This window comes from Triticum dicoccoides, chromosome 2B, assembly GCF_002162155.2.
Source record: "Triticum dicoccoides isolate Atlit2015 ecotype Zavitan chromosome 2B, WEW_v2.0, whole genome shotgun sequence".
NCBI lineage: Eukaryota > Viridiplantae > Streptophyta > Magnoliopsida > Poales > Poaceae > Triticum > Triticum dicoccoides.
In genome coordinates, this window is record NC_041383.1 from 50,868,835 (window position 1) to 50,894,363 (window position 25,529).

The following is a 25,529-nucleotide window of genomic DNA, read 5'->3' on the forward strand; positions in this document are numbered from 1 at the left end:
AGGAAGAAGAAGAAAAGGAAAAAAGAGGGGGAAAAACCCCGACCCGACACGGCACCCCGACCCCGACCCCGACACCCTGACCCCGACCCTGACACCCCGACCCCGAGCCTGACCCGATCGACACCCCGACCCCGACACCGACACGGCACCCCGACCCCCGACACCTCCCGAAAAGGTGTTCTTTGGCCTTCCAGAGGCCGAGGGGGTCATATATTTGTGAATTATTAGTTAGGTCATATATTTTTCGATTTTGTTACGAAAAATATCATATATAATTGTGTTGATCGGGTAGTTTTAAATGTGCAGTTGTTTCATCGCTGCGAGGTTTGGTGTTCGACGACCTCGTCGTGCATTTGACGAGCTGTGCCCCTTCGTTCGTGGGTGAGCAGAAATGACATGTCCTCCTCCCCCATTAATTATTTGATCCATTTCGATGAAACTTGATAGCTAGCTATATGTGTGTCTTGAATCATCAGTATGCGTAACCAACATGTCTCTCCCGTTCGAAAGCGTCATAGTTATAAATATGCATGCATTTGCATATTTATAACTTTAATTCTTTCGAATTGTCCAACGCTATCCATGGACAGCCCGAGTATGTGTAGATTGGGTTCGTTTTCCCATATGCTTTGCTCCGGATCCGACGCATAAATTTTGTCAGTGCCTTCCATGTTGTTCTCCGGGTACACATCCTCTTTGTTTATTGCAAAGACGTGTATCAGGAGAACAACGGGGAGGTGCTGCCGAAATTTTGCATCGGATCCGGAGCATAGCATGGGAAAATGAACCCAATCTACACATACTCGGGTAGGATTAGGACCTATCATTACCTATTAGAGTGTAGGTTGCATGGACGTAATAAAATTGACAAAGTAGATCAACTGATGAATATATACATGGTGAATTATATATATAATTGTTGTGTGTCCAGTAGCTCTGAAAGTCAAGATGAGTGATCGTGCGTGGATGTATATCGGTCACACTGGTCAGAACAAATGGAGCGCTGAATGGTTCACAAAAACCAAGGGGTTTGCGCAAGCCGCATTTTCAAATGGCCAAAGGAAAACCTGGTGCCCCTGTTTCCGATGCGGCAATTGGGAAAAGAGACAAAGGCTGAAATGGGTAAACACCTGCAGAAGAATGGTTTTACGCCCGATTATACGGTGTGGACATTTCATGGTGAGTCTTCCCAACGTGACCGAGCTGAGGTGGATCGTCGTCGCACCGACGAGCATGGTACCGGGATGGAAAATATGGTGCAAGACTATGATGATGCTCGGGATTCGGACGAGGAGATGGAGGAATCTGCAAAGGCCTTCAATGAAATGTTGGAGTCTTCAAAACGTCCGCTCCACGAGCACACTGAGCTTTGTCAGTTGGATGCCATCTCACAAGTAATGGCTCTGAAGGCTCAGTTCAACTTGGGCAGAGAATGCTACGACGCAATTATGACAGTATTTGGACGCTTTCTACCCAAAGGCCATGTAATGCCTGCAAACCTGTACCAGTCGGACAAAATCCTCCGTGCACTGAAGATGCCCTATGAGAAGATACATGCCTGTGAGAAAGGATGTGCCTTATTTAGGCTTGATTATGCGGACTTGAACTATTGTCCCATTTGCAAGTCTTGCAGGTATATTGTGGTAGACAACGGTATGGGTGAGAAGACACAGACCAAAATCCCCGTTAGTGTTCTTCGGTATATGCCAATCGTACCAAGACTTCAACGTCTTTTCATGGTCAAAGAGACGGCCAGACAGATGACATGGCACAAAACAGGCAAAAGAACCGAACTAGATGCAGATGGGAATCTGATGATGGTACACACATCGGATGGTGTTGCGTGGAAAAAGTTTGATGAATTACATGCTGACAAAGCGGCAGATCCGAGGCATCCTCGAGTCGGCATCAGCACCGATGGCTTCAGTGTGTTTGGTATGACGGCAGCCCAATACAGTTGTTGGCCCGTATTTGTCTTTCCACTCAATCTCCCCCTCGGACAGATTATGCAAAGAAAGAACATTTTCCTGACGTTGATAATTCCAGGGCCTAACTATCCGGGGAAAAATATGAATGTGTACATGCAGCCGCTTAAGGACGAATTGCAAGAAGCCTGGGATAATGGGTTCAAGACATACGACGCCTATAGCAAACGAAACTTCATAATGCGTGTCTGGTACATGTACTCGACGCATGACTTGTCGGCGTATGTGCTATTCGTTGGCTGGTGTGTGCATGGAAGGTTCCCGTGCCCCACATGCAAGGGAGCTCTTGAGTTTCGTTGGCTTCAGGCCGGTCGCAAGTTTTCTTGCTTCGACATGCATAGACAGTTCCTGGATCCTCGTCATAAGTTCAGGAAAGACAAGAAGAACTTCATCAGAGGTAGAGTTGTAAAAAACTCTGCACCACCTGCGTTGACAGGCCAACAGACCCTGGATCAGTTAAACGCTCTCGAGCCAGATCCAGAGCATCCAGGGTACTTCAAGGAGTATAATTCTGAGCACGCCTGGACTCACAAATCATGCTTATGGGATCTTCCTTACTTCAAAGACCTCCTTTGCCCACACAACATCGACATGATGCACACTGAGAAGAATATCGCCGAGGCACTTTTTGGTACATTGTTCGGCATAGATGGGAAGTTAAAGGATAATACTAAGGCTAGAGTCGATCTAGAGGTGCTATATGATAGGCCGTTACAAAACATGAAAGAACCGAAAGGAAAGCAGAACTGGACGAAGCCAAAGGCATGGTTCAATCTTGGAAGGCCAGCTATGAGGGAAATTATCTTGTGGGTGAAAATGCAGTTGATGTTTCCCGATGGGTATGCAACAAATCTAAAGAGGGGAGCGAGTCTTGATAAATTGAAGATATTTGGCCTCAAGAGTCATGATTGGCACATATGGATTGAGCGGGTAATGCTGGTGATGTTGCATGGCTTCATCCCTGAGGATGAATGGCTTGTACTGGCAGAACTCAGCTATTTCTTCCGTGTTCTTTGTGTGAAAGAACTATCGCCTGGCGTGCTAGAAGAAATGGAAGAGTTGGCGCCGGAGTTGATCTGCAAGTTAGAGAAGATCTTTCCACCAGGCTTCTTTAATCCAATGCAGCATTTGATTTTGCATCTCCTGACCGAGGCAAGATTGGGGGGGCCCGTGCAAAATCGTTGGTGCTACCCAACTGAGAGGATGCAGAAGACGCTTCGAGAAAAATGTAAAAATAAACGTAGAATTGAAGCGTCGATGGCTGAGGCATTCATCACTGAGGAGGCGGCAAACTTCGTGACAGCACACTATGAAACCAAAAATCGTCATTTGCATAATCCGAAGCCTCGGTACAATGCTGACGAGCCTAAAAAGGATGGATCCAACCTCATCCTATTCAAAGGGAATCTCGCACCAGCCAGTGTTTGAAATCCAGTGTCTTTGGATAACGAAGAATGGCGGACCATTTCGTTGTATATCTTCAACAACCTGATAGAAGTGCGGCCGTACATCGAGTAAGTTCTCGGTACATTGTTTCACAACTTCTATTTCCTTTGAACTGCTCTTATTCCTGGATATTTCATACAGTCGATACGTCGCCCTATTCTCGTATGGAGCGGTGATCCAAAAGGATTCCCTCGAAGAGTATGAGCTTCTCGCAAAGCAAGGAGGCGGCTATCCCGGTTTCATCTCTTGGTTCAAACAAACGGTAAATTCTATTAGACAATTTTATTTCATTCGCTAATTTGTGCGTAATGCAACAATCCTTTCATATTAAACTTGTAGGCTAATTCAGAGTCTATGGACGCCGAATTGAGACAAGTCGCTAATGGTTTTGACTATAAGGTCCGTTCATTTGACAAATACGACATCAACGGGTATCGCTTTTGTACCTATGGCAAAGAGCTATCTATGGCCGACCGAAAGTCTACAAATTGTTGCGTATCTGCTATCGGCGAAGGAGGTACCGAGTATTATGGGAGAGTTGAAGCAATTTATGAACTTCTATTCTATGGTGAAAACCCACCGAATGTCGTAGTCTTCAAATGTTATTGGTTTCAGGCGAAGGAGACTAGAAGGACTCATGAATATATAGGGCTAGTTGAAATCAACCAAAGCACCCATTTAGATGTTCCTGATGTCTATATTACGACTCAACAGGCGACCCAAGTATTCTATCTACCGTGGGCCTGCCAAACTAATCCAAATCTGAATGGTTGGGATGTCGTTTATGAAGTGCCGCCACGTGCTAGACTATCTCCCCCAAAGGAAGAGGATTATGAACCTCACATTAACCCAGGCACATATGAAGGAGAATTCTTCCAAGAGACACGTCTTTCCAAAAAGCGTTTCAAGAACCGGTATACTTCACCCCAAAACATTGAAGTAGACAGCGACAGTGAATCCCACATCACCCCATAGTAGGAACAAGAAGAGCCGGAACAAGAAGAGGTTACTGCTGCGGATGATCTCTCAATGCTTGACCGATTACGTAAAGGTGGCCTTCCACATGTTGATGCCACTGAACCCTATGAGCCCGTAATTGATTATAGTGATGATGATGATTATGCATTTATTGATGATACTGATCGAGATTATTAGTAGTGTCAGGTATTCAATTTTTTTATGCTGTACTTGATGATGATACACTTAAGTGATATACATATTATTATTCATGTCGGTATTTTTTTTATGTTGTACTAATTTCGTTTACTCTTTGTCATGGCAGGTGTTGAAAGATGGAAGGGGAGCCGACCGAGGCCAAGGACAAACGTGCCCAAATTGAAGGTGTGCCACACCATCAAGGTAGCTCCAACTTATATCAGTTCGGGCGGAATTGGGTATGTGGTTTGCTTCATGATTAATGCAATTCATTCGTCATGCTAGCTTGAGCCCTTTAATTACTAATTTACTTTGTTTCTCTCTTTCAGGCATGCTACAATAAGACAGATAAGGTGCCAGAGGGGTACGAACTGTATGCCATGGCCCACACTGCCTCTTACAAGCAAGTCAAGAGGAAGGCGAGGAAAGGGGAGGAGTTTAACCCGAGCCAGATTCCCTACAATCCAGAGCAGGTGATGATATCTAGTGGCGGGAGGTCCGGTGGCTCCATTGCCATTGATCCAGAGATTGCTCCTGAGACCACGGTGAGTTTAATTTGAATGGACGTTACTTGCTAGTCTTAACATTTGAGTGTCATCATGCTAACGAAACATTGGAAATGATTTTTGGTGCAGCGTAACTCCACACAAGCATCACACGATCCTTCTCCAGCTACTGGCACGAGCCAGCCCGCTCCCACACCTCCATGATCAAGGTAAGTTTCTCTAGTTTTTTTCTTAACAAATGCATAAAGACCTAGACTTAGCTTTATTTCCTCCAATATGCTTACCTTAATGACCTATAGTTAGCTTCTTTTCCTCCAAAATGACTTAATAAGCTTACTGACCTCCAAAACCAGCCATTTTACCTAAATTAGCTCTAAAACGATCTATACTTAGCTTTGTTTCCTCCAAAATGATCTAAGTTAGTTATAATATGCTTAGTTAACTAGGTTTGCTCAATAATGACATGCACTTAGCTTACTTATGTAAAAAATGGCATAATTAGCTTAGTTAGCTCATAAACGATCCATTTTACCTACGTTAGCTCTAAAATGATGCATTTTACCTAAGTTAGCTCATAAACGATCCATTTCACCTAAGTTACCTCACAAACGATGGCGTGCTTCTTCTTCTAGTCACCTTTTCCTAACTTTCTTATTTGCCATTTTGCAGATTTCATTCACTTCTCGGAAGCTAGCTTGCTATGATGGAGTGCTTGTTTTTTATTTCATTCTCTTCTAGTATTCTTCTAGCTTGCTACAATGGAACTTGCTATCTTGATGAAACTTTGCATTGTAATATGTATGTGCAACTTCCTAATGGTTGCAACTTATGTGTATGTGCAACTTGCTATGTATGAATGGATGGAACTATATATGTATGTACGATGAAAATTATGTGCTGTTAAATAGCCCTGTGAAATATATCTATATATGTCATATATATTTGCTGTGAAAATTTTTGGATTAAAAAAACAGAAAAAGAGACAATATGCAGGCTCTTTGCCGTCTGCCACCGACGGCAAAGGGCTCTTTGCCATCAGCAGCGGACGGCAAAGAGGCCACGTGGCAGGCAACTGTGCTTCCTGGGAGGCTGACCAATTTGGTCAGTTTGCCTACAGTGGCTAACGGCAAAGAGAAAAAAACTTTGCCTACAGCGGCGGACGACAAAGGCCTGCCGTGTAGTGACGTCGGCTAACATCATTCGGCGGACGGCAAAGGCCTTCCGAAGTTTGCCGTCAGCGGCGGACGGCAAAGGCCTGCGGTTAACCACCTAACGGAGTAACAGCGCATTTATTGTCGTCTGCATTCTTTGCCGTCCGCTGCTGATGGCAAAGGCCCCTTTGCCGTCAGCCGCCCGAAGCAGACGGCAACGTAGCTCTTAGCCGTCCCCTACTTTGTCGTCCCCTTTTGCCGTCCGCCATCCATGCCTTTGCCGTCCGCCGTGGCAGATGGCAAAGTAGTTGATTCCTGTAGTGCATCCTCGACAGCGACGACGAGGAGGCCGCCCCCGGACCGTCCAACCCGCCGCGCCAACCGGGGGAGGGATGCAGCAGGGACGGCGGCGGCGGAGGAGGCGACGACGACGACGATGACGACGACGACGACGGCGGCGGCGGTGACTACACGCGGTTCTACAGCCTACTCGGCATGTAGAACTGCGAGGGCGGGCGACGGGCGGCGGGGAGCGGCGAGGCGGACGGCGAGGAGCGGCGATGGAGACGGCGAGTGGCGGCCCCTAGTAGTTTTTTCTTTTTTTTGTAAAATATGTTTAAGTTTGAACGAACTCGCCGAAGTTTGCAATGAATTTGCGCTGTTTTTGTGCCATGTTTACATTTTTCAAAATAACATGGGCGCCGCGACTGGGGGGCATCACGCCCCCAGCGCGCGGGTTAGCGCCGGTGCGCCCCCAGGGGGCAATTTTTAGCCCCTCCTGGGGGGCCAACGGCTGGAGTTGCTCTAAGGGGCGTCAAGGGGAGAGGTAGACCGGGACCGCGTCCATCTCGCGCTCGACGAAGAACGCGAGGAGGTGCGGCGTGCGGAGCGAGCGGAAGCGGCGGCGGAAGATGGGGGACGAGCGGACGGCGCGGAGGAAGGCGCAGCAGGTGAAAGCGGCGCGGGCGAGGTTCGGGAGGTCGCTGAGGCGGGCGAAGATCTCGCGGAGCAGGTCGTCGCCGAGAGTGCATATGGTGGTTCAAGCAGGTGGGCGGCCGTCTCGCCGGCAGCGGTGATGGTGGGGAGGACATGGCGATTCGGATGGGAGCTCTCAGAAATGGCGACCTTTTTTTAGGAACAGAAATGGCGACCTTAGGGTTGGAAAGAGCCCAATTGCCCAAAACTTTCCGAAAAATTCGAGAAAACAACTTAGCTTTGTCCGAATTATTTTCCCTGCAAAAATATGTTGAGTAGAAATTATTCGCATGATTCCTATTTTTTTTCTGATCCTTTATTTACACACTTTTCTAATTGCTTTGCTAGAAATTTTTTCTTCATGTGTTCTAGCATTCTACCATTTTCAATTATTTTATGATAGTCATTATTGTTTTTTCCAAGGAATTTGCTTTTCTTATATATATTATGTTTGCAAGAACTTTAGCTGTTCCACAAATTTTCTTTTCCCATCAAGGTTATCTACTTTATTTGTTTGGTATATTTGTTTATATGACAACAAAATTTGTTCCTCACACTTCCATATGTTCTCGGCAGCCATCCTCTTTTGTTCCTTAGATACTTATTTTGTAGAAATATAGCACATCTTCCCGCAAAAAAAAAACACATCAGGATTTTTGTTGTATTAGTCATTTTTATTTTTCATGGATAATTGTAGAAACAACAAAAAATATTCATTTGTTCTGTGTGGCGGTATTTTTGGTTCATTGTTTGTAAAAGAATCCACATGATAGTTTCATATATGAAATGTTAGTAGGAATTAGTATGTGTTGGGATGAAATTTAGCCTTTTTTTAGTTGGGGGTGACAATTGGACTTGAGAGAAAGAGCTACGGGTACGAAATTGAGATTTTCCAATTAATAATATGCCCATGAAAGAGTGACATTCCAGCACACACCACTAGGCCTCTAACCATAATTTATCAGAAAAGTATGATGTCGAGCTCATGTGACGCAGCCATGTAGATGTTAGAATTCTAGAGTTGCAATGGAGAAATAAAATTGCACCATAAAGTTCAACACCCATAGATGGTCGAAAGCTAAAAAAAATTCAAAGACGGAAATTCATTCATTCCAACCTCTGCAAAGTTACAACCACAACCACATCGTTCATTACAAAAAGGCGTCAGACTGCAATAAAGAGAAAACAACTGCAGGACTTATGTAAGAAAAGGTTGTGATGCTCCTTTGGTTAGAGAAGACCAGTTCACTCACAATAATTCAAAATGGTGCCTAGGCCCATCTACACCCGATGAACAGTAAATTAAAAAAAAAGTAAACAAACTTTTAAAAAACTGAAATTTTTAGGCATCCAAGATGCTCATGTGCACAAGGTGCGTGCAAAGTTTCGTGGTATGCGACCAACTTATCCATTACTATATCTATGTATTGTAGATCATATTGGGAAAATCCTGCATGACTCGTTGTGCACATGAATGCTTGTTCTTCTGCAGAATTTATTAGTGAAATAGTTGGTGATGTCCGGTGTGTACTAAAAATACCTCCATGTAGTGAAAGAGTTTGAGATTGTTACAATGCTTTGGACAGAGATGATCTTAAATATTTTAAGCTGCATATCGTTCGATACTTGGATTCCAACTTTTGTCCTGCAAATTATGTCAAGAAGAATACGACAATGCAGAAACATTTATTTTGTTGATCTCCTGATACCCTTAAATACCTTTTCTTAGCCCTTCTATTTGTGGCATGCTGCTTTACGAAACAATTCATTAGGCTGCATCAGAAGCAAGAGTTCAGGGGAAAAAAACTCACAGAAGGTTATGGGTGGTTTAGAAGCAAGTTAGTGTGCCTCTACAGCTCCAACTTACTCAAAAACAGAAACTAGGCATTTCGGCATAATTAAACCACATGAGTAATCAATTACACAGCTCAGCAACGGAAAATTACTGCGACAAAGTTCCTCAACCCTGTGTTGACTGAATGACACGCAGCGCGTGGAAGTTACAGCTAGGCGTTACATTACATGGATGACAGATTGGCAAAAAAAGGACAACCTAGTGCATGTAGCTCCCGCTTGCGCAGGGTCCAGGGAAGGGCCAGGACTTGAACCCATGACCTCATGGTCACAAGGCAGCAGCTTTACCACTGCGCCAAGGCTCCCCTTCGGATGACAGATTGGCAACCAAAGATAAATCTGCATCCTTGCAATGAGCATATGATCAGCTCACTTCTTTGGCATTTGTGGCCTTCTCGCTTGTAGTTTCGGTCCTGGTCGCCACTTGCATTGTCGGCTCAATGCTGTTAGTACCAACTGCATCTTCAGTGCTACTTGTTTGATCACTTACCCTGCAAGACTCACTTATGGTTTCAGAGGAGCTCAGCTGCTCTGCATCTTTGGTGGAGGTAAAGAAGATGCTTCCTTCGTCTTTTTCATCGCCGCCTTTGCTCACTTCCTGCCACTCTAGCCTCCTCAAGAAACCTTCTTCGATGTCGTTAAGAGATGGATATTTATCATCGTCGTCATTGTTGATGGTGCAAGGCAAACGGAACTCAAATGAGGTGTGCCTCCTGGACGAACCAATTAGCTGTTCGCTGTCCGTTATCAGGTTGTTGGCCTTGTCAACACTCTTTGAGCTTTCACTACTGTCATCGCCATATTTCTCAGTCCCACTGTCATTGCCATCACCTTGGTCGTGCTCACGGTCCACCTCATCAAGTCCATCGGATAAAGTGGGCGATGACGAAAATGTCGAATACGATCCTTCATCCTCCTCACGTTCTCTGAGTGTTTTGAGAACCAAGGTCTTGAGCAAGTTCATGACTTGAACAGCATGCATCAGAGCAGTAAGAGGATCTGACATCTGATTGCAAGAAAAGCATTCGCCTATGTTAGCAACTGTGTGAACAAGAAATGTTTTCAAACAAGGGAAATGTGGCAAGCAAATCAGTACCTGTGTCATATTGGGTGCGAAAACCATGGCGATATTCCGGGCATTCATCTTGTTTGACTCCTCTTCTTCGACGACATCGGCCATGAGCTCTACGACCCAGCTGAGCAGTGCAGCATGTGTTACAGGAATATGGCTCACCAGCTCCACACATTGTTCCTCGGTGTTGCAGTTCAGGACTTGCTCTGGTGAGAGGCTATCAAGCACACCTTCGGGTAGTTCCCTGAACCAGGCCTGGATCGAATCGCACAACATAATTAACCCCGATGTTTTCGCCGGGCAGAAGGGCCAAATGTTTGACAATGCAAAAAACATAGTAGCATTTGAAGGAAAAAAACATAGACTAAAAGTGTGAGGAAATTGATGTTAATTATTTATCAGTATCATAGTAGCATTCTTGCTGTCAGGAAGCTACAGTAGTTAATTAGGAGTACACCAATACACTCTTGGGCATAAAAATGGATACCAATGGCTGTACCCATGGAAGATGTTCACTAAGGATTTTATTACACATTTCTTTGCACTACTAATCTCATAAACCTATTTATCGGACTCTGCTTGCACAAAATGGATACAGGGCAATCTGGAAAGTCATTGAGCACCAGAAGCTCCTACAGTAAACAATGAGTACCTTAATCAAGCTAGCGAGGCAGTGGACGTCGATGTCGTCAGGCACGACACCCCTGTTCAGCTGCTCCCTGACATGCTCCTCCTGGCTGTTCTCCGGGGTGATGCGGAAGATCCCTTCTGCCTGCATACACATCATCGATTCCATCCACACAGATCAGTGAACAACATCGACTTCAACAAGGAACACACTCAGCTTCACATTTGCTCGGCTCCAAATTTGATTAAGTTTCAGCTAGCAAAGAGGAGCAGAGTAATGGATTGCTTGCGCAGTTGTGCTACCTTGAGGCCATCCTGGGAGTAGAGCCGCTCCTGCATGAGCAGGAGGATCTTGGGCACCGAGTTCCCCCTGTCGTCGTAGCCGCACTGCATCGACTCCGGCGACACCCCAAAGACGCTGGCGCTGCAGGCCGGAAAGGAAGCACACGCATTTGAAATCTGAACCGAATCCTCATCCTCGCCGGGGCACGCACGGCTCAGCAGGCAAACAGTAATCTAGAAGAAAGAATCCGGCCGGTCGGTTTGAGGAGAAGAAGAGGAGGAAGCTACCTGGCGCTGGGCGCTGGGCAGGGGATCTGGAGCTCGAACTCGACGGGGAGGCCGAGGAAGCCCTGGAGGCGGTCGAAGGTGACGTGCGCGACGTGGCGGACGTCGGTGGGCCAGCCGATGTCCATCCCCCAGGCCCCCGCGCCGGCGGCCGGGTCGTCGGCGTCCGCCATCTGGCACGGCAGCGCCACCGACTTGCGCAGCGCGGCGAGCAGCAGCTCCAGCACCTGCCCCTGCCGCTCCTGCTGGTCCGCCTTCCGCTCCCCCACGCCCCCGCAGCCGTCGCCGGGGCGGGAGATGAGCACCACCTCGCCCATCGCGGCCTCCTCCTCCTCCTCCTCCTGTGGTGTGTGAGCGGCGGTGGTGCCTGCTGGTTCTCGGGCTGAGCTGAGCTGAGCTGAGCTCGGGGGGAGTGAGTGAGTGGGTGAGTGTGGGGGGAGAGCAGCGGCGGTGCGATTTTGAATGGAGGTGGTGGGGAGCATGGAGGGGGCCGCTTTTTTTGTTTGGCTTCGGTTGTCCTCCCCGCGATCTCGATTTCGAATTGGGGGAGGGGGGAGGGAGACGCACGTGGGGCCGGGAGACCAGACATGGGGGGCCCACCTCCAACGGCTGCCGAATTCAAATGCTAGGTGCTCCAAATACATGGCTGATCGTTGCGTGTGGAAAAATAGTGAAGCTAGAGCGTATCTAATCCAATAGCTGCTATAGGAGGGTATTACTGTTTTTTTTGGGGGGGTATTCGAGATAAAAAATGGTTCTTCAACAACTGTCCTTGATCTAAAATTTGGTCCAATACTTTTTGGCAGCCAAAAAACAGCATAAAGTGCTGCCAATGTGGGGCGCTTTGGCTGCTGCCGCAAAACCAAACGCCGCCACCATGGCCGTCCCTACTCGCCGCAGCGGTTTTGTCGCCCCACGAGCAGCCGTTGCGGCCGCAGTGGAAGCGACGCCTCTGAAAAAGGTCGTCGTGCCCAAGCCAAGATGCGGCGTGAAGAGCCCGATGTGTGCCCCCGCCTCGGGTGCTTCATGGTCGAAGAAGGCGAAGGCCACGTCGTTGGCTGCTGTAGCTGCGCAGCGGTGGTGCGTCCTCCTCCTACCCCTTTTCGTCCCGTCACCGCTTGTGGATGAGGAGTCGGCGTCACCTGTCGTGAACACGACGGGCGTTCACATCTTGTTTGATGAAATGTCGCAAAAGGTAACAAATAATTCATCTCTTTTGTTTTTTGTGTTGTTTTCCAATGTCGAATGCAATTTGAAATGTTGGAAATAAAATTTTGTGTGCCTGTATTCATTTTCGCAATTGTAAGTCGATGTGTGTCTATATTCAATTTCGTGTGCATGTAGTGTTGACGATGACACTTATTTGCAATATGCAAATGTTGCAAATGAAGATTTTGTCTCTCAAGAAATGCCCTCTCAAGAATATGAAACATGATATGATGCTGAGCTTCTTGACATGGAGGAGGAGGATGTTCTTGATGCAACTCCTAGGGGAAGAGTGGCAAACTACTAAAACGGTCAAGAGTGTTGTTATCAGTGGCTTGGAAGAAGATTTCCATTGACGCGGTCGTTGAAAGTGAGCAACCAATGAGCACATGTTGGGTGCGGCTCAAAGAGTTCTTTTATGCACACAACAATAGTGGCTATGGCCGATCGACCGCATCAACAGAGATAAAATTGTGTGTGTATATATTCGAGATAAAAAAAGTTGCTTCAGCAACTGTCCTGGATGTAAAATTTGCTCCAATACTTTTTGGCAGCCAAAAAACATCATAAAGTGCTGCAAATACAGGGCACTTCCGCAAACCAAACTCCAGCTCTCCCTCCTGCCATTCCTCCCGTCGCCGACATGGTTGTCCCTACTCGCGGCAGCGGTTTTACCGCCCCACAAGCAGCCGTTGCGGCCGCAATGGAAGCGCTGCCTCTGAAGAAGGTCGTCGTGTCCAAGCCAAGAGGCGGCATGAAGAGCCCGCCGTGTGACCCGCCTTGGTTGCTTCATGGTCGAAGAAGGCGACATGTCGCTGGCTACTGCAGCTGCAGCGGTGGTGCATCCTCCTCCTACCCCTTTCGTCCCGTCACCGCTTGTGGAGTAGGAGTCGACGTCACCCGTCGTGACCACGACGGTCGTCCACATCTTGTTCGATGAAATGTCTGCAAAAGGTAACAAATAATTCTTCTCTTTGTTTTCTATATTGTTTTTCAATATTGAATGCAATTTTAAATGCTGGAGATAAAATTTTGTGTGCCTATATTCAGTTTTGCAATTGTAATTTGATGTGTGTCTATATTCAATTTTGTGTGCATGCAGTGTTGACGATGACACTTTTTTTGCAATATGCAAATGTTGCAAATGAAGATGTTGTCTCTCAAGAATATGAAACATGATATGATGATGGGCTTCTTGACATGGAGGAGGAGGGTTTTCTTGATGCAACTCCTAGGGGAAGAGGGGCAAACTACTAAAACGATCAAAACATGTTGTTATCACTGGCTTGAAAGAAGATTTCTATTGATGCGGTCGGTCGAAAGTGAGCAACAAATGAGCACATGTTGGGTGCGGATCAAAGAGTTCTTTTATGCACACAACAATAGTGGCTATGGCCGATCTACCGCTTCTCTCCTCCACTGATGGTCCACAAATATCCGCGGAATGTCAAAAGTGGTCGGCTTGCTTGACAAATGTCGCCCACGTGAACCCAAGTGGTGGCAACCATGATGATAAGGTGTTTGCTTGCTAACAGTGGCAGAGCTTGTGCAAAACGTAAGAGGGGGCCATGACTTGAAGGAGGGCAATTAATAGGAAAGGAGGGGCTAATCTCTAGTTGAAACACTAGTTGCTCCTAAAGTCTAGCATTTTCTTCAATGAATGCACAAATTAAGGAGGGTCCATGGCCCCTGTTGGTCTACACTAAGCTCCACCACTGCTTGCTTTATTCATCAATTCCTTTGTCAGGTGTAGTATGTAGATCATGCTTGCTCATTTAGTTTGTACATATGCCTAACTTCTTTTCTTAATTATGGTATGTAGCTCATGATTGCTCAAGGTTTGTTCCAGTGAAGAGGAAATTAAGAGTGGTGACAAGAAGAAAGGAAAATCATTCATGTTGCACTATTGATGGAAGGAGCTTGAAAACGAGAAGTGGAAGAGCCATGAGTTATTTGAAATTCCTAATAAGAGGAAGAGTTCGTTGGAAATATCACTATTGTTGTTGTTCATGATGATGCATCAAGTGGCGAGGAAAGAAAAAGGTGCCCCACTCCCAACTCGGTTGCCAAGTCGAGACGGACGGATGGAAGAAAAAAATTGAAGGAAAAGGGAACAAAGACCAGAGACAGTGATCTTCTGGCATCATGTATTGAAATAAAAGTTAAAGTTGTATTTGGAAAGTGTTAATCAAGCATTTGAAGAAAATGTTGAATGCATATAGAAAAAATGTGGACCATCTATTGAAGAAATGTTAAACTAGTATTTGGAAAAATGTTAAACAAGCATTTGAAAAAAATGATAAATGTGTATAGAAAAAGTGTTGACCTTGTATTAAAAAAATGTTAAGCTTGTATTTGTAAAATGTTAAACAAGCATTCTAAAAAATGGTAAATATGTATAGGAAAAATGTTGACCATGTATTAAAAAATGAAATTGTATTTAAAAATGTTAATCAAGATTTTTAAAAATATATAAAATGTGTATAGAAGAAATGTTAATGCAGTATTTCAACAATGTTAAATGTATGTAGAAAATATGGTGACCGAGTATTCAGTAAATTTTAAAGTTGTATTTGAAAAAGTAAAAGAACTGTAGTAGATTATGCAAAAAAAATGTGTATAAAAAATGAAAACCCTATAGAAACCAAAATAAAACCAACGAAAAACAAGGAAAAAAGAACCGGAGAAAAAAGAAAGAAAATATAAAAAAATCTAGTGAAAAAAGGGGGGAAAAGAACTCAATATAACAGAGAAAGAACGAAGAAAAATTGATGAGAAACAATGGTAAACCGGCTCTTTTTCTTTCATAATGTCGTGGCTAACTGCCCTGCGCTGCAACCGAGAGATCCTGGGTTTGTCTCCGGCGTGACCTTTTTTTTTCTCTAGTCTATTTCCTTTAAGTATGCACGGATGGGCTGGCCCACAGTATAGACGCTTCAGGCGATACCGAAGGAAGCCTCGCTACAAGGGAGATATAGCCTTTGCGGCATTTTTATAGGAGCTGCTTTCAAAATATTGTGTTTTGGTTGGTTTAAAGCAAACTACAAGCGTAGTGGTCTTTGTTGGACCAATAACAGAAAATATCGTGCTATTGGACCGTCCTAATTCGGTGGTTCCTTCCCATCGTTTTTGAATCTTTCCTTGACTATTTTATCAATTTTTGTGTTTTATTTTTCTCTTTAATCAGTTTCCTCTGCATTATTTTTTATTCTTCCTTTTTTACTTTTACAGTTTAAAAATGGCAGACATTTTTCAGATTTGCGATTTTTTTCTAAATCTTGAAATATTTATAAATTTTTGTGAACAATTTTATAATTTTAGTATTTTGGAAAAAATCGTGAACAATTTTAAATTTTCCAACATTTCCTAAAAGTAATAGACATTTCTGAAATTTGTGAATATTTTTAAAAATCAGGATCTTTTTGAAATTCATAAACATTTTCTAAAATTCTTGAACTATTTAATTTGTTCATATTATTTAAGATATTTTTAAAATTCACAATTAATTTCAAATTCATGAACATTAGCCAGGATAGATATGAAGGCAATTCAGGATACATGTTTTTCTTTGCTCGGGTGCAGCTTTAAACTACAGGTTAGTATTCACTAATGTTCTACAGAAAAGAAAATAATATATCCTGACTCCTGAGCTGCCTTCATATGGGAGGGAGCTCCTATTCAGAGCGTTCGGCGCCAGGGAAGCGAACCGGCGCCTACTGGCAGCGCCAAGTGGGCCGGCCCACACACGGAGCGAGCAGGTCGCGTGAAAAAAGAAAGCCAAAATGTGGTAAAACCACGATTCGAACTCGCGCAGCTAGGCAACGGGATTTTTCAGCTATCCAGTACAGCATCAGATGACTAGCGAAAAAAATCAAACGCGAACTCTATAAGAACCATAAGAGTCGCGCCATTTATTGTACAAAATAGTACAGTTTACTCTATAACTTGTATTTTCGAATTTCTTGAATATTGTACGTTTTACTTTATAGCTTGAACAAAAGTTTATTGAATTTGAAAATAAGTTCATCAAATTTGAAAAAAGTTCATAGATTTAAAAAAAGTTCATCGAATTTGGAAAAAGATCATGGATTTTGAAAAGAGTTCATCCCGTTTATGAAAAAAAGTTCATCGCATTTGAGAAAAGGTTCACAAATTTGAAAAAAAGTACATCGGATTTGAGAAAAGTTCATCGAATTTAGAAAAAGTTCATCAATTTTGAAATTAGTTCATCAAATTTGAAAAAAAGTTCATCGATTTTTGAAAACAGTTCATTAAATTTGAAAAAAAGTTCATCAAATTTTGAAAAAAGATTATCAGATTTGAAAAAGTTCATCGAATTTTGAAAAAAAGTTCATTGATTTTGAGAAAAGTTCATTGGATTCAATAAAAATTCATCGGATTTGAATAAAATTTCATCAAATTTGAAAAAAATTTCAAAAATCTGAAAAAAGTTCATCGATTTGAAAAAAAGTTCATCGAAGTCGGAAGAAGAAAAAGGAAAAAACAGAAAAAGGAAAACAGAAAACGAAAAAGGAAAAAAGGGAAACAGAAAAAGGTAAAAAGGAAAACAGAAAAATGTAAAAAAGGAAAACGTAAAAGAAAGTAAAAGTTCATTCTAAATAAATAAGGTGTGTTGGCGTGCTGGTTGCACCTGCGGTACTACGTACGCGAGGTCCCTTGTTCGAATCACAGCTAACACTAGTCTTTTTGCTGATTAGAACAGAGAAGAAGAAAAACTATTGGGCTGGCCCATCGCGCGAGCGCTGCAGGCGCCGGTTGGCAAGCGGGCGCATATGCGCCAAATAGGAAATCCCCATATGGGACGCGTTTGGTTGGTCGCATTAGTCTCAGCCAGGCCCGCATGGGAAGAAAAAGACCCGTTTGGTTACCCGCATTCACTATTGGGCCTGCATAGCACGAAGATTAAAGCATCTCTGGGCCTGCATCCCTGGAAACGCTCAAATCGACCGTTTTTCCTCAGCCAGGCTGAGGGAGTCCTGGATTAGGGGGTGTCCGGATGGCCGGAGTATGACCTTTGGCCGGACTCCCAGACTATGAAGATGCAAGATTGAAGACTTCGTCTCGTGTCCGGATGGGACTTTCCTTGGCGTGGAAGGCAAGCTTGGCGATATGATACGAAGATCTCCTCCCATTGTAACCGACTCTGTGTAACCCTAGCCCTCTCCGGTGTCTATATAAACTGAAGAGTTTTAGTCCGTAGGACGAACAACAATCATACCATAGGCTAGCTTCTAGGGTTTAGCCTCTCTGATCTCGTGGTAGATCAACTCTTGTACTACCCATATCATCAATATTAATCAAGCAGGAGTAAGGTTTTACCTCCATCGAGAGGGCCCGAACCTGGATAAAAACATCGTGTCCCTTGTCTCCTGTTACCATCCGCCTAGACGCACAGTTCAGGACCCCCTACCCAAGATCCGCCGGTTTTGACACCGACATTGGTGCTTTCATTGAGAGTTCCTCTGTGTCGTCACCCTTAGGCCCGATGGCTTCTTCGATCGTCAACCACAACGCGGTCCAGGGTGAGGCTTTTCTCCCCGGACAGATCTTCATATTCGGCGGCTTCGCAATGCGGGCCAATTCGCTTGGCCATCTGGAGCATATCGAAAGCTACACCCCTGGCCGTCAGGTCAGGTTTGGAAGCCTAAACTACACGGCCGACATCCGCGGGGACTTGATCTTCGACGAATTTGAGCCACAGCCGAGCGCGCCGCACTGTCACGATGGGCATGATCTAGCTCTGCCGCTGGACAGCGCCCCGAGCGCCGCTCAGGTGTCCGCTCCGACCATTAGCTCGGAGCCGACTGCGCCAGTCGGGGACGGTCGGTTGGACGCCGCTCCAGAAGCCGCAATCTCTACGGCGATAGAGCCGAATACCAGCCTAGTCCTTTGCAAGGACCATGACTCCAAGGTGCCGGGCTCCGTTCCGGACTTCGAATCTTCTGCGCACCTTCCGATCGAACCCGATTGGGCTCCGATCATGGAGTTCACCGCCGCGGACGTCTTTCAGCACTCGCCCTTTGGCGATATCCTGAATTCACTAAAGTCTCTCTCTTTGTCAGGAGAGCCTTGGCCAGACTATGGTCAGCAGGGTTGGGATGCGAACGGTGAAGAAATTCGAAACCCACCCACCACCCACTTTGTAGCCACTGTCGATGATCTAACCGACATGCTCGACTTCGACTCCGAAGACATCGACGGTATGGACGCCAATGAAGGAGACGACCAAGAACCAACACCTATAGGGCACTGGAAGGCCACCTCATCATATGACATATACATGGTGGATACCCCCAAAGCAGGGGATGACGATGAAAAAGCGGACGACGACCCCTCCAAGAAGCAACCCAAGCGCCGACGTCAGCGGCGCCGCTCCAAACCCCGCCAAAGCAAGAACGGCGAATCCGGCACCAGAGACAACAATACCCCGGACAGTGCCGAAGACAACCCCCTCCAGCAGGATTCAGCGCAGGAGGACGAAGGAGCCAGCCCTCATGAGAGAGCGGCAGACAGAGAGGTCGAGGATGACAATTATATGCCTCCCTCCGAAGACGAGGCAAGCCTCGACGACGATGAACTCGTTGTGCCAGAAGATCCCGTCGAACAAGAGCATTTCAAATGTAGGCTTATGGCCATGGCGAGCAGCCTCAAGAAAAAACAGCAGCAACTTAGAGCTGACCAAGACTTGCTAGCCGACAGATGGACTGAAGTCCTGGCGGCCGAAGAATATAAACTTGAACGCCCCTCCAAGAGTTACCCAAAGCGCAGGCTGCTACCCCAACTAGAGGAGGAAGCAACTAAACCTACATCACCAGCGTACGATGCGCCCGATCGGCCACCCTGTGGCTGCGACAGAGAGGCCCTTTGGCCCTCAATCCAAGACGCACCCCGGCGCCGCTCTAAGAATACCAGAGCACGGGGAAACGCAACAGACCTGCGAGACATATTGGAGGATAAGGCAAGGCAAACAAGATCGATCTACGGATCGCGTGGGCGCCCCACATCACGTGACGATAACCGTCACGCCGGATATGATAAATACGGCCAGGCCGAATACAACAGACAAAGCTCATCCGAGCTATGTCGCGATATAGCCCAGTACAGGGGCGCCGCACACCCACTATGCTTCACAGACGAAGTAATGGATTATCAAATCCCCGAGGGTTTTAAACCCGTAAACATCGAATCATACGATGGCACAACAGATCCCGCGGTATGGATCGAGGATTATCTCCTTCATATCCACATGGCCCGTGGTGATGATCTACCCGCCATCAAATACCTCCCGCTCAAGCTTAAAGGACCAGCTCGGCATTGGCTTAACAGCCTGCCAACAGAGTCAATCAGTTGCTGGGAGGACCTGGAATCCGCATTCCTTGACAACTTCCAGGGCACTTATGTGCGACCACCAGACGCCGATGACCTAAGCCACATAATCCAGCAACCAGAGGAATCGGCCAGACAAATCCGGACACGGTTCCTAACCAAGAAAAATCAAATAGTCGACTGTCCGGACGCCGAGGCCCTTGCAGCCTTCAGGCACAACGTCCGAGACGAATGGCTTGCCCGGCACCTAGGACAGGAAAAGCCGAAATCTATGGCAACCCTCACGACACTCGTGACCCGCTTTTGTGCGGGAGAAGACAGCTGGCTAGCTCGTAGCAATAACATAACCAAGAGCCCTGGTAATTCGGATACCAAGGACAACAATGGCAGGTCACGTCGCAACAAGCACAAGCGCCACATTAACGGCGACAATACTGAGGATACGGCAGTCAATGCCGGATTCAGAGGCTCTAAAACCGAACAGCGAAAGAAGCCATTCAAAAGAAACCCTCCGGGCCCATCCAGTTTAGACTGGATACTCGATCGATCGTGTCAGATACACGGCACCCCCGAACAACCAGCCAACCACACCAACAGGGATTGTTGGGTGTTCAAGCAGGCAGGCAAGTTAAGTGCCAAAAACGGAGACAAGGGGCTGCATAGCGACAACGAGGAGGAGCCCCGACCGCCGAACAACAGAGGACAGAAGGGCTTCCCCCCGCAAGTGCGGACGGTGAACATGATATACGCAACCCATATCCCCAAGAGGGAGCGGAAGCGCGCTCTAAAGGACGTCTATGTGTTGGAGCCAGTCACCCCAAAGTTCAACCCATGGTCCTCCTGCCCGATCACTTTTGATCGAAGGGACCACCCCACTAGCATTCGTCATGGTGGATTCGCCGCATTGGTCCTAGACCCAATCATCGATGGATTTCACCTCACTAGAGTCCTAATGGACGGCGGCAGCAGCCTGAACCTGCTTTATCAGGATACAGTGCAAAAAATGGGTATAGATCCCTTAAGGATTAAACCCACAAAGACAACCTTTAAAGGCGTCATACCAGGTGTAGAAGCCAGCTGTACAGGCTCGGTTACACTCGAAGTGGTCTTCGGATCCCCGGATAATTTCCGAAGCGAAGAGTTAATCTTCGACATAGTCCCATTCCGCAGTGGCTATCACGCCCTGCTCGGACGAACCGCATTTGCAAAATTCAATGCGGTGCCGCACTACGCATATCTCAAGCTCAAGATGCCAGGCCCTCGCGGAGTCATCACGGTAAATGGAAACACCGAACGCTCTCTCCGAATGGAGGAGCACACGGCGGCCCTGGAGGCGGAAGTACAGAGTAGCCTCTCAAGGCAATTCTCCAATCCAGGTGTTAAACGTCCGGACAACGCCAAGCGAGCCCGAAGTAACCTACAACAAAGCCGGCTGGCACGTTCCGAGCAAGCATAGCAGTGCGGCCCCAACCCCAGCCCTCGCCAGAAGGTGATATCGGTACCACGCATACATAATTACGCTCTGGAAATACCATGGGCATAAGGGGAGGGGCACAACTACGGCACGCCCAGAATGCGGCTCAACCGCACTAAGGGGCTCCCTATTCCGCCATTTCTTTTTTATATACTTTCAGGACCCAACTATTCGGAAGGCCTGTCCGGCAATATACTCGCCGAACACATGATGCAATAGCCAGGGAGAGAACAAGCCACGTCAAACGTCTAGGTGGTCTCTATAACGAGCTAAATACCTATTTTACTTAAAGTCCCGTAGCTTACCCCTGGAGGGGGATATGTCAAATAATCCCATCTCTTGTTTATCGCACTATTTGTATCGTTCTGCTTTCATAGCAGCCCCTTTTAATAAACAATACATAGCTCTTATCTATTATTGTATTCACCTATTTTTTATACAAATATGTTCAGTCATGACATTATGCAACCACACACTTTGGTACGGCCAATACACCAGGGGCTTAAGCACCCCATAACATGGTGTGAGAAGACCGAACACTCTCACGAGTGCGGCACCCCGAACTTATAGCACTATATGCATCGGCTCCGAATCATGTCTTGGGTCAATAGTTGGGTTTGCCCGACTCCCATGTTTTGGTACCTTACGTTCCGCAATGTTGGCTAAGGTAGCGCTGGGAGAACTACTGCGATTGTGTCCCAGTTGAGCTGGGTTAACACCTCAGTAGAGAAAGCTAAAACTGACCGTCATGATAGTGTGAGAGACCGGTCGCTGTTCGCGAGCTTTTTTGAGTCCCTAAAGACTTATGCCACTTCGAGCGAGGAGCCGGATTTATCCGGCCTAGGCATGGATAGCGCCCCGAACTCGGTCTTCGAATACTAGGGGCTTCGCCGAAATTTAAAATTATAGAATTCTATGGCTAAGTGAGAGTGATAAAGCATTATAAGTCCGATGGCCTGGTTCGTTGTGCTGAGCGCCTCCCTAGATGGACCCAAGAATGGGAACACGAGCGCTCAGGTTTATCCCGAACACCCCAACACTCGTGGCATGGGGGTAGAAGCCGACGACTTGCATCTCTCAGATTTGATAAACGGCCGCACAGAAGGTAATATTTTAAATCAACAGGCGTTGCTTAACGCATATGAACAAAGTTTTCAGCGTACATGATAACAGATGCGAGTCTACTAAAAAATTACATCTTTGGTGCATTCGCCCGCTATAAGGCGGGCACCCTTCAGGATGCCCTTATAATACATCTCGGGCGTGCGATACTCCTTGCCCGGCGGTGGCGCGTCCGTCAAAAGCTTCTCAGCGTCCAGCTTGCCCCAGTGCGCTTTAGCACGGGCAAGGGCCCGACGGGCACCTTCGATACAGACGGAGCGCTTGATGACCTCAATCCACGGACACGCGTCCACCAGCCGCCGCGCCAGACCGAAGTAGCTCCCAGGCATGGCTTCTTTAGGCCACAACCAAACTATGAGGCCCTTCATGGCCTGTTCGGCCACCTTGTGGAGCTCGACCAGCTGCTTCAGTTGGTCGCTCAGGGGCACCGGATGTTCGGCCTCAGCATACTGAGACCAGAACACCTTTTCCGTCGAGCTCCCCTCCTCGGCTCGGTAGAATGCGGCAGCATCAGACACACTACGCGGCAGATCAGCGAACGCTCCTGGAGAGCTCCGGATTCGGGTAAGTAACAGATAATTCACTTTTATATGCTTGCTTTGCATAAAGAATGCCTTACCCGCCGCTATTTTCTTTATCGCCTCGATCTCCTGGAGGGCCTTCTGGGCTTCGGCCTTAGCGGTCTTGGCACTCTCAAGAGCCAAGGCGAGCTCGGACTCTCGAGTCTTCGAGTCACGCTCCAAACTCTCGTGTTTCTCCACGAGAGCCTAGAGCTCTTGCCGCACCTCCGCCACCCGCGCCTCCTGCTTCTCTCGCTCGGTGCGCTCCAAGGCCGCACTGTTTTCGGCCTTGGACACCGCTTCCTTCAGGGTCGCCACCTCGGCCGTGGCCCCTGCAACATTTACGTTGGTCCTGTCATTATTTGCAACCAAGTATTTCTATAGACATTTACATGCGGTATGACATACCCTCCTTGTCCTCGAGCTGCTTCTTGGCACGGCCGAGCTCATTCTCGGACCGCTCGAGGCTCTCCTTCAATGCATTGACCTCCGCAGTCAGTGCGGCAGAGGTCAGCAGCGCAGCCTGCATTCCCATATTGACATATTTATGTTAGACTCTTGCGTATATCTTTTAGATCCTCAGCTCGGCTTTTCTTTCCGAACACCAAACTGAGCATCAGGGGCTACTGTCTATGCGGTAACATTTTTATATGTTTTGAATACTTACCTCAAAGCCTGTTAGAAGGCTCGTACAAGCTTCGATCAGCCCGCTCTTGGCGGACTGAACCTTTTGAACCACCGCACTCATAACAGTGCGGTGCTCCTCGTCGATGGAGGCGCCGTTAAGCGCCTCCAGCAAATCGTCCGGTGCCTCCGGTTGGACGGAGGCGGCCGGCGTAGTAGGCGTGCCCTTCTTGCGAAGGCGCTGCCTACCAGTCTCTGGAACCGTTGATGGTTCCAGAGCAGTGTCCGGCCCAGAGTCGGACTTGGATCCCTTTGGGGCTTTACCCCCTTTGGGCCTGGAGTCCGGGAGGTCGCTTGCGGCGCCTCCAGGACCACCTCCTCCTGGTTTAGTCCCTTTCGGGACTCCACCTCGGCATTGTCCGTAGGGAGAGGGGAGGAGGCCGTCGGAAGTGAAGCACTATTCACATCCGACGAATCCAAGGAGCCGCTCGTCGAATCACCAAGCTGAGCCTTGGGCGGACTGCATGATCAAATCCAGCGTCAGGAAATACCAAATAATATAGGAGCACCATAAGTTATTCGGATATCCGGATGCTTACGATTTTGCCAGGGGCTTGACCCTGGATGGCCATTCCTCCCCGCCGTCTTCGGCATCGGAGGTATAGTCCGGCAGGAGGGTTCTCCCCTTCTTGGACCCTCCGGCCTCCCCAGTTGGGGCGGCCTTCCTTTTCTTTCCTCCCCCCGTTGGAGGGGGAGAGGCTCCTTCTTCTTCCTCCTCCTCGTCCTCAGAGGCGGAGGGTGCTTCGGGGTTATCAAGCGATGAATCCGACACAACCAGGCGCCGGGAACTCTTTCAAGTCCCCGTGGCCTTCTTCTTGGCCTTCTTCTCCGGCACCACGTGAGGTGCCGGAACCAGCAGCCCCGTCAATCGGGCGTCCGCTGGGTCTTCTGGTAAGGGAGCCGGACAGTTCACCTGCCCGGACGTCTTCAGCCAGTCCTGTCAAAGGTAAGAGAGGTTAGATCCCACATAGAGTCAGAGTCCCGTAAAGGGTAGAATAGCTTACCTCGCTGGCCTGACGCCGCGAGCTGAATCCGCGATCTTCGGTAGTGGATGCGGGGGCCTCAGCGCCCTTAAATAGCACCTTCCAGGCATCTTCGTACGTAGTGTCGAAAAGCTTGCTCAAGGTTTGGTGCTGTGCCGGATCAAACTCCCACAATTTGAAGGCCCGTTGGCATGGGAGGATCCGGCGGATGAGCATGACCTGGACTACATTGACAAGCTTGAGATTCTTGTTCACCAGCTTTTGGACGCAGGTTTGAAGTCCGGTCAGCTCTTCCGAATCTCCCCATGTTAGGCCTGTCTCTTTCCAGGAAGTGAGCCGTGTGGGGAAGCCAGATCGGAATTCGGGGGCCGCCGCCCACTTGGGGTCGAGCGGCTCGGTGATGTAGAACCACCCCGATTGCCACCCCTTTATTGTCTCCACAAAGGAGCCCTCGAGCCATAGGACGTTGGCCATCCGGCCCACCATGGCACCTCCGCACTCCGCTTGGCGGCCGCCCACTACCTTCGGCTTGACATTAAAAGTCTTCAGCCATAAGCCGAAGTGGGGCTGGATGCAGAGGAAGGCCTCGCACACGACGATGAACGCCGAGATGTTGAGGATGAAGTTCGGGGCCAGATCATGGAAGTCCAGGCCATAGTAGAACATGAGCCCCCGGATGAACGGGTGAAGAGGAAAGCCCAGTCCGCAGAGGAAATGGGGGAGAAATACAACCCTCTCATGGGGCCTAGGGGTGGGGATGAGTTGCCCCTCATCCGGAAGCTGGTGCGCGATGTAGTCAGACAAGTATCTGTCCT

General features: G+C 47.5%; 1 protein-coding gene and 1 pseudogene across 1 annotated transcript; both read right to left on the minus strand.

Moving 5' to 3' along the window:
• LOC119360407 overlaps positions 1–7,276 on the minus strand; it is an 11,071-nt pseudogene extending 3,795 nt beyond the window's left edge.
• A 1,805-nt stretch (positions 7,277–9,081) lies between these two features.
• Positions 9,082–11,808, minus strand: LOC119362068 (rho GTPase-activating protein 5-like). Its single transcript, XM_037627238.1, has 5 exons — positions 11,342–11,808; positions 11,075–11,195; positions 10,797–10,916; positions 10,169–10,399; positions 9,082–10,078 (listed from the first exon to the last, which is right to left on the minus strand). The coding sequence occupies exons 1-5, from the start codon at positions 11,653–11,655 to the stop codon at positions 9,437–9,439; spliced, it is 1,428 nt and encodes a 475-aa protein (XP_037483135.1). The 5' UTR covers positions 11,656–11,808; the 3' UTR covers positions 9,082–9,436.
• Between the last annotated feature and the right edge of the window lie 13,721 nt (positions 11,809–25,529).